Source organism: Perca flavescens, chromosome 18 (assembly GCF_004354835.1).
Source record: "Perca flavescens isolate YP-PL-M2 chromosome 18, PFLA_1.0, whole genome shotgun sequence".
In the NCBI taxonomy this organism is placed as follows: Eukaryota; Metazoa; Chordata; class Actinopteri; order Perciformes; family Percidae; genus Perca; species Perca flavescens.
Window position 1 is genome coordinate 32254465 of NC_041348.1, and position 9958 is coordinate 32264422.

Genomic DNA, 9958 nt, shown 5'->3' on the forward strand with positions numbered 1-9958 from the left:
TCTATTTGACACCACAAACAAAAACCACATCAATGTGTTCGCCAGACTTTTATCTTTTTTGTGATGATAATATGTTTGCTGTTTGGACCCACGGTTTTTGAATTACAGAACAAACTTGAGAGGTATAATTATCATTAAATGGACATGTTTGACCCATTCATTAGGGGAAGACAGAGGGTGAAGATGCATTATGATTCTCTGACATTTTTCCAAACAAATTGCTCTCTCCGCTACAGTTTTCCCTCTTCATACACCACGGTGGGTCAAAATGTAGGAAATTCCATTTGTTCTTTCCATTGTTCAGTTGACCTAAGTAATTGCCTCCACTAATCACAACTAGATATTAGTTTGACATTAGGCCTAGGAAGTGTTGTGTTTGAAAGAGAGGCCTGGTCCAATGAAGATTAACAAAACGATTTAATAAGAAAATTACATGACAAAAACAAGTTTTACCCTGCAGCGGACTGAAAAGATGCTTCTCCCTTGTGGATTCACATTTTACAGTCCCAAACATTTCTCAGTTTCACAAATATTTTCTCTTGAAGTTTTGGGGGCGGTTCCTTGGATGAAAACTCTCTCCATTGGGCCGTCGTCCCCCAAATCCATGTGTTTTGAGGTTACTTCAGTCACAAACAAGATCCTACCATGTGGTTGTCAATTCTTTTCAAGCTACATGAATAAACATTCTTTTGTTCTAATCTAGTCTGCACGCCAGCAGGGGCTGGTTCCAAGACGGATATGTGGAGAGGCAAATGAAAAAGTAGTCTTGCCAAGCTCAGTTTGAGTAGCCTATGATATACAGTCAAAGATCCTCTATGTGGAAATGAACTGTAATACAATATTCTTCCACAGGGTGGAGCTGCAGCAGAAAGCAAGACAGAAATAGGCATAGATATATCTATAGAAATATACATTTAAATGTCTTAATTTGCAGTTATGTGGTCATAGATAGAACAAATCTACAGTCACTCTGAGTTTAGATTATTTGACTGAATAACAGACAACATAAATCCCAGGTGGAGGCTCAGAGCCGTCCAGATACAACTACAACAGCTGTACCTTGAACCAGTATACTGTATGACTCTTGAAACAAGAATCTTCTTACTCAGCGTATGGGGTTGTAGGTTCAATACTGAAGTCTGGAATCACTATCCTCAGCTGGACCCTGGGGACAGTTTAATGAGAAACGAGTATTTTCAGCCATCATCTAATAAAAGCAGGGGTCACAAAGGCTTTAAAGTAAAACACAATTAACATGGTGCCATCAGGAAAAAGTAATGATTGACGAATTAATGTCACAGATTGTTATTTTGACATAATGCAATACAGCGTTCTTATGCAAATATCTCTCAACATTCAGACTGACCCAAGTTGTCGATGATGTCTCTCAGGGAGCTCAGGATCAGTGAGTCAATGTCACTGTTGAAGTTGATTTCTTCATGGTAGTTCTTCACAGGGAAGATGCTGTTCATGGGATAACCCACCGCTGCACTGAACTCCTCCATCTATGTTTAAAACAATCACATCTCAGAAAAAAATACAGCTCAGAACAAATGAGAGCTTTGTGCTAAAATACTGAAAATGTATTAAATGACATATTAAATTATATTTCTTCTCTGTGCAAACTAAATGACAAATAGTATAATACCCTTTTCTTTAGTATCTTGCTCCTGTAGACATTCTTTACATCCTTTTTAATCTCCGGACAGATTAAGTCAATTTTGGTGAGAATGGCCACTTGAGGAATATCTGCAAGGAGAACAGAAAGATTTAACATGAACCCATTAGCTTAGCTTTCATTTCTTCCCTGTACCAGAGTTTGAGAACAAGTGGCCTACATCAATCCCAAAGGGAAAATAATAATCATGATTTCTGCTCTCACCCAGGTCAGAGGCCTCCTCTCTGATGTCCTGCAGTGTCTCTATAGCTTTAGGACTCATCTGAGATACTGCGCTGGCATCAACGACACAAAGCAGAATGTGCACTTTGTCGTTGGCAGTTGGGTCTGGGTTGTATTTTGGATCCTCCTTTGATATCTTACATTCAGGATTGAACTGGAAATCAAAGTAAAATCAAGGATGACAGTTATCAAGATTATTATAATGTTAAACAGATAACAGTAGTTCTTTTAATTTTCTTTTTTAACCTAAATGCTAAAAATGCATTTTTAAAAGTACCGTGTATCCGTCTCTCACACGTCCCTTCATCGCCTGTTTGATATCTTTGACATAGACTTTTTTGCGTCTGTTGCTGTTGCATTCCAGCCCCATGGTGTCATTGAGAACCAAAGGGTGAAAGGTATTCTGTCCATCCTTTTGGATCCTGTAGGTTGTGTACTGTAAACCACATATAAAGAAAAGTGCAGTTATTAGACATGTCCTGTCTGGTCCAACTTGTGCTGTCTTGTTGTGTTGATTCAGGTGCTTCTGTTCAGAGCAAAAATTGCCACGCCTTGTTGCAAAAAAACAAGATGGTGAAGCCCATATTGCCGAACACAAGGCTTCAAAATGGCATTCCACAAACGGGTGATGTCACTGATGCTATGTCAATTTTTTTCATACAGTCTGTGGTTCAGAGCTCCATTAACTTTAAACACAAGGTATTAGAGATCAATCAATACTTAAACTGTATATTTTACTTTATACTTTCTTTTTACCTTTCTGGTATAAGAGCTGCCAGAGATGTTAGCCGCCCCAGCCTTTTTGGACGTTGTGCCTTTTACGACACTTTGGACAGAGTTGATGAAACTGGACTTTCCAGCTCCAACTGGACCATGAAGAAGAATCCTGTGCTGCAGGCCTTCAGTCTGAGGTCTGTAGTCCTTCACATACTGCAGATCACTCTGTTTGTTTCTGCTCAGGGAAAGGAATCATTACATTAGAGTATACGTAGACTAAACTATATTTTATAGAAAAGTTACCCAGGTGTCACACAACAACTGGGAAGTTAATCAGGATGTCATGGAACAAGGAAACAAGTAAATTTGTATATTTTGTGCAGTAAAAGATTATGTTGATAAAAGGTTCAGACATACTCACCTCCAGTTTATTTCCCTCCATGGTTTGCTGAGAACTGACAAATTGCACAAAAGTTTTTTAAATGAGTCAAATATCGATACCCTCATTATGCAATAATGTATAATTGTCCATAAATTAGAACCGGTTTTCTTTTTTAAACAAACTTACGTGGAGGACCTTCGGGTTCTTTTTTTCTCCAAAATCCTAAAACAACAACAACTGGGCTATCAAAACACATCCAAATTATGTATTAACTAAATTAAAAATACAACACAAAACACAGGCTTTAAATACATAAAACATATAATTAAAGAGACACAAATTCACACATACATTCAAAACTATAAAGCTTTTTTAAAAATACTATTAATTTTGTCATGCTTACAACAAGGAAGCGGACACCCCCCCCCCTTAAAAAATTGTACTACCCTATCCTACTCCTACTGTAATTATACATAGACATATTCTACTGCTCTTCATACTATTCATCCTGCTTATACACTTATTCTTACTACTCTTATAATTTTACCACACTGCACATAGCTGTACATACTGTACATATCTGTCTATATGGTTCATTCAGTATATCCATAGTTATTCTGTTTTTCTTATTATATATTAGGTTAATACACTGCATATATCTATATTATTCTTACTATTAGTATAAGGTAACTGCTAATACACTGCACATATTTATATTTAATTTATATTACTCTAAACCACCTTCTGTAAACCAACTGTATACTACTATACACTGCACTATATTTCTTGTCCTACCAATGCACCACCCATCTATACTTTGTATATCGCATTCGCAGTTTTCTACTTTTTTGCACTTCCGGTTGGATGCAAACTGCATTTTTTGTTTTGTACTCTGTACTCTGCACAATGACAATAAAGTTGAATCTAATAATCTAATCAGTTTTTGATGATCATATTTTGAATAATAATAAACTGTTGAAAGTGCTGCACAACTACAGAAAATACATTAAAACAACACAATTCAACATAAATAAATGGAACAAGATTTACACAAAGAGAATTAAAAAGCAACGATAGATTTGGCTGACCTAATTTCTGCGGAAGGTCATTCCAGGGTTTGGGGGGTCCGGACTGCAAAAGCAGATACTTCTTAGTTCTTAGTCACCAGTCAGGCTCTGGGAACTACCAGCAGGCCACGCTCAGCCGATCTAAGAGGGTGCACAGGCTCATAAGGGGTCAGAAGAGCTTTAATATCGACTAATTAGGATCTGAAATAGGCACAAAACTGAAAATACTTTCAAAAACACAGGAAGCACAATTTTGTTACACATTTGAGGATAATGGAAACTTCGTACCTGCGTTGTTGTACTGGAACAAAGTGAGCAAGAAAGACCGAGTATAACACTTGGACGAAAGTGTTGTAATTTATGTTGCCGTTGATAATATCGATAAGCGATCCTCCCCCACATAACATAAATTTCCCTTCGTCATGCCAGACCAGAAACCAAACATTTAGTTTCATTTTCATCAGGATGTTTGTTTTCTCTTTTCAAAGCAGTTTTATTTTATGTAAAGAGGCAGTATCATTCATTTTGTAACAGCTAAACTTCTTACTACAGTTTAATTTGAGACCCATCAATTACATTTAAGAAATCAACAAGAATATTTTCAATCCATCAGATCATCACTGCACTCAAAGTGAAGACCTGTTCAACAGGTTTGTCTTGTTAGTCATTTTCTCACTGTTGCAGACCTGCAACCTCAAATATGGATTTGTACTTATTTTTTTTTTTTTTTGGCGCATTTCTGCCTTTATTGTATAGGAAAGCTGAGATCTGAAAGCGGAGAGAGAGGGGGGAAGACTGCAAGAAAATGCAAGAAAACTGTCACGGGTTGGATTCAAACCCCAGACCTTTTGCACCGAGGAATAAACCTCTGCACATGTGCACCTGCTCCACCAACTGAGCTAAACAGTCACAGATTTGTACTTTAAAGGTCCCATGACATGGTGCTCTTTGGATGCTTTTATTAGACCTTAGTGGTCCCCTAATACTGTATCTGAAGTCCTTTTATATAGACCTGGGTCCCCTAATACTGTATCTGAAGTCTCTTTTATATAGACCTTAGTGGTCCCCTATACTGTATCTGAAGTCTCTTTTATATAGACCTTAGTGGTCCCCTAATACTGTATCTGAAGTCTCTTTTATATAGACCTTAGTGGTCCCCTGAACTGTATCTGAAGTCTTTTTATATAGACCTTAGTGGTCCCCTAATACTGTATCTGAAGTCTCTTTTATATAGACCTTAGTGGTCCTCTAATACTGTATCTGAAGTCTCTTTTATATAGACCTTAGTGGTCCCCTAATACTGTATCTCAAGTCTCTTTTATAGACCTTAGACCTCAAGTCTCTTTTATATAGACCTTAGTGGTCCCCTAATACTGTATCTGAAGTCTCTTTTATATAGACCTTAGTGGTCCCCTAATACTGTATCTGAAGTCTCTTTTATATAGACCTTAGTGGTCCCCTAATACTGTATCTGAAGTCTCTTTTATATAACTCTAGGGGAGACGGTGAATAATCCTTTTTCAAAAAACAGTGGCATGTTCCTTTAAGGTGACTGAACACCTTGGTGGAAAAGTATAATTTTTTTAAATGTCAATTTTAAATTACAATACAGCATCACATTTATTATTCACCTTTCAGACTTATTATTATTAATATTGAATCAACTAAGTCAAAAGAGTTCTTGTGTTTTTGTAAAAATACATTGAAAATGTGTTCGAAGTTCTCACCCTGGACCAGTGGACCCAAAGAGTCAAAGCTGTCAATTATATGGAAATATAACCGCAAAATTACAATTCTATATGGACATTTATTTAGAGAGGTGGTCGCCTGTCATACAGTATACGGCAATTGAATAGAGTGTTGAATTAGAACTGGACAATTAGGCAAGTAACCTCTCACATCTTGTGTGTCCTTAGTAGCATGTTGATTATTGTGTGTGTGTATATAAGTGCATGTCAATACTATCTGTTTTTGTACCATGTTGTGTGAGATGCTTTGTCAAGGATGTTATTTTAATAAATGTTAAAAAAAAATAAAACATGTTCTACTTCTGTAAATTTACTCATATAGTCAAACATAATCTTAATAGGTTTTTTTTAACTGTAATGTATGTCATGAGTGAATCTCAACCAAATACAATATAATTGAGCATAATTACAAAAACTATATAAACTACAGGTGAACCCTTGTGTTGTCCTCCCATGTCAAAATTAACACATTTGTTAACACATTTTATGAAATTTTATCTAATTTTAGAGTTAAAAAATGCATAACATACATTATTATGACTGATAGTTTATGGATAATCACCGACTGTCAAAGTTTTGTCAGAAATTGATTAAAACACCCAAAAGTCAACGATAGTATTGAACTGTTGTTTACTTTTACTTGTGAAGAGCATTCATGGAACCATCTGTGTTACTTAAATTTTTTAAGATGATTTTTTTGGGCATTTCTGCCTTTAATGCTCTACCCACTGATCCAACCCGGCCACCATCTGTGTAACTTTTGGGAAATTTGGTTGAAAGAAACCCAAATTTCTGATGTAGAAACTTTGAAAACGGGTCAAATTTGACCCATGGACAACATGAGGGTTAACGAAAAAACTTATAAGGAGATTACACAATGCCAATTCATTGGAAAAAAAAAGGATTCATAATTTTCCTTATTATATTCTTTAAATTAGCAATTTTAACATCATCAGTTCACAAAAACAGAATTTAGCATTTAAACATTAAAAAAAAACTCTTTAGAAAAACAAAAAGTAATACCTGCTTTTGTACCGGAAGAAAGTCAAAGGAAGAATGAAAGTCCAGGGGCTATATCGGAGAAATGTATACAGTCACTTGTAATAAAGTAATACAGTATATATATATATATATATATATATATATATATATATATATATATATATTTTATAATGGATTCTTAAATACTGGATAAACCAAGCAAGAGGACAGCCTCAGCGTATGAATAATGCCCAAGAAACACACAAGGATATACATACTTTTCTAACAATCGCTACATTTAGATGAAGTGTAGTAAGATTAGAAAGAGTCAAGAAAATAAACAAATGAATAGTGTGTAGACAGATTATTTTGCTATTACACCAACACTGCAGGCTTACCGTTATGCTTGATCGCAGGCGGTGTGAAGTACAATGAAGTGAAATCAACACAATCAGTGGGAACCAGACAACCAGATTTTTCTTATGAAAAACGCAGAAGTACAAGAATAGAAACACAGTCCTCACGTACATTTTAACCACACACACACTGTTCTCACGTACACTCTAAACACACACACACTGTCCTCACGTACACTCTAAACACACACACACTGTTCTCACGTATACTTTAAACACACACACACACACACACACACACACACACACACACATTGCATGGATTGCATTTATTTTTCTCATGCAAACACACAGAAGTACAGAACAAAAACAGAAAAGGTTGAACATTTAAAATGTATGCAGATTTCACGTATACTTAAAACTTATGCACAGTCTTCACGTACATTTTAACCACACACACACTGTCCTCACGTATACTTTAAACACACACACAGTCCTCACGTACACTCTAAACACACACACACTGTCCTGAAGTCAATAACGCAGCATTTCATTGTTATTTTAACAGAGCATTAGTAAAATGCTCCTAGGCTCGTTCACAGCGAACACACACTATGCTTGTTACACACACAGGGACGCACAGCAGCACACACACACACACACACACACACACACACACACACACACACACACACACACACACACACACACACACACACACAGAAGATTACAAATAAAAATGTTACGGTGTAAATCCTCCATCATAACAGCAATGCTCCAAGGTCCAAACGTGCCTGGCTTTTAAAGGGAATGGGAGATGATCTCTGATTGGTTGATGAATGGGAGATGATCTCTGATTGGTTGATTGCATGTTACGCCCAAAACACACCTCTGATTAATGAAGACACTAAGAACAACCCTTTAGGACCAGGCGCCCGGCACACGGACCCTTTTTTTCGCCGTCAAAATAGCAAAACACACCTGCGCCAGACGCTTCACGCCGTGCGGTTAACCCGATTTGTACAGGTCCTAACCCCGGACCAATCGGCTATCCTAAACCACTTGTGGCAAAATGCCTAACCCCAACCAATCGTGCTGCTTTGTAGGGCGGGTCTTGGTGTGGCCTTAGTGGGATTTGTAATATCGTCGGATTCGTCGGATCATGGCTCAATTCAAACGGGATCAAAACATTATGTAGAAACCATAAGGAAACTCCAAGGCACTCTCTTTTAGAAAAATTAAAAAGCCTTTATTTATGGCTTGGTCATCATAAACCTTTCGGCATACAAGCCTTCGTCAGGGAGGGATCAAAACATTATTTGTCTCTCCCCCGTTGTTTCCGAATTAAGGTCCCATGGCGATCCACTGGAAGTTACAGGAATTTGCAAGTTTGAACCCAAATGCAGATAACCTGATGAAAAGGCAGCAGGAAGATTCAATGATTTATAAGAAAAATGGCTTACACACAGAGAGTTCAGAGGCAGGCAGGTGATGGCAGCAAAATAAATAATAAAAAAACATGAACACTTCTTGGACAAACAAAACCACAACAACTTAAAGTGATGGTTTGGAGTAATTTCACCCTAGAGTCCTTAGCACCATGACCTCGAGCCAAACACCCCCCCAGAAGCTTTTTTGACCTGGGTCTAACATTGGACGAGTTAGCGTAGAGCAGCGTTATCAGCTGAATAGCTTAGCGCAGGGGCTAATGGATCCAGGCTTGTATCTCGTAAGTTACCCCACTAATAATGCCCGAAATTATACCAAACTTCTACACTAGTACAAATAGGTTATGCACTCATAAAACGATGGATTGTAAAGTTTGTAAGTACACCAGAAGTGTATGTAAATTGATGTAATTTGTAGACTGCCCTAAGCACTCAGCAGCAGCAGCAGAGATGAGAAGCCAGCAGGCAAGTGTTATTTACACCACAGATGCATTCTGGGATAGGAATAAAAAAACAAAAAAACACTTGTGTTTGCATTTCTTTAAACCAATCACTGTGGTCTTGGGCGGTGCTAATCTCTGGACACAGCGACGGTGGCTCTGCTAAATAGTCTCAGGAAGGAACTTGTTTTGGTGGAACATTTACACCCTGCAAAAGAAAACGCCACATGCAATATTTAATGAATAAAATTAACTGTTGACACAATACAGTAACGTGAGCTATTTAAATTAGCTGATACATGGCTAAACCTCATTGGCTCTTACCAGTGTATCTCCGTGTGTACTTGGTCCACAGCAATCCCACCAATCAGTCCCAAAACCTCCCAGTTAGAGAGGAAATGACCTCAACAAATGACCTTTGTAAATCTTTACTTCGCTAGCTCGAAGTTTGTTGTATTGGATTTGAGAATGGCAACACACAAAAAGCAGAAACTCTGGCAATTATCCTGGAAAGGAACTTTCGTTGACCCAGATTAGCCTATTAACTAACAATTAGAAGGGTACAAGTGGACAAAAATCAGATATTAGATTGATATTAGGCCTACAAAGTGTTGCGTTTACATGAGGAAAACTTTTGAGGAAAAGAGAGGCTTAGTCCAATGAAGATTAACAAAAAGATTTAATAAGAAAATGACATGACAAAAAGACTGAAAAGATGCTTCACCCTTGTGGATTCACATTTCACAGTCCCAAACATTTCTAAGTTTCACAAATATATTCCCTTGAAGTTGTGGGCAGTTCCTTGGATGAAAACTCTCCCCATTGGTCCGTTGTCCCCCAAAAGAAGGCGTTATTTCCAAATCCATGTGTTTTGAGGTTACTTCCGGTCACAAACAAGATCCTACCATGTGGGTGTCAA

At 37.4% G+C, this 9958-nt stretch overlaps 1 protein-coding gene across 1 annotated transcript; it reads right to left on the reverse strand.

Annotated features, from left to right (window-relative positions):
• Positions 1-543: 543 nt before the first annotated feature.
• LOC114572901 (interferon-induced protein 44) lies at positions 544-3059 on the reverse strand. The gene is made up of 7 exons (XM_028604680.1): positions 3031-3059; positions 2657-2852; positions 2178-2336; positions 1883-2054; positions 1649-1749; positions 1367-1505; positions 544-1165 (listed from the first exon to the last, which is right to left on the reverse strand). Exons 1-7 carry the CDS (start codon positions 3057-3059, stop codon positions 1155-1157), a joined length of 807 nt encoding a protein of 268 aa, XP_028460481.1. The 3' UTR covers positions 544-1154.
• Positions 3060-9958: the final 6899 nt, after the last annotated feature.

Bases quoted from the DNA above. Each gene is read 5' to 3' on its own strand.
- LOC114572901 (XM_028604680.1), bottom strand. From the start codon at position 3,059: ATGGAGGGAAATAAACTGGAGGTGAGTAT. The intron at 2,055-2,177 runs GTACTTTTAAAA...TTTGATTTCCAG, and splicing joins GTGTGAGAGACGGATACACG to TTCAATCCTGAATGTAAGAT. The intron at 1,506-1,648 runs GTATTATACTAT...TTTTAAACATAG, and splicing joins GCAAGATACTAAAGAAAAGG to ATGGAGGAGTTCAGTGCAGC.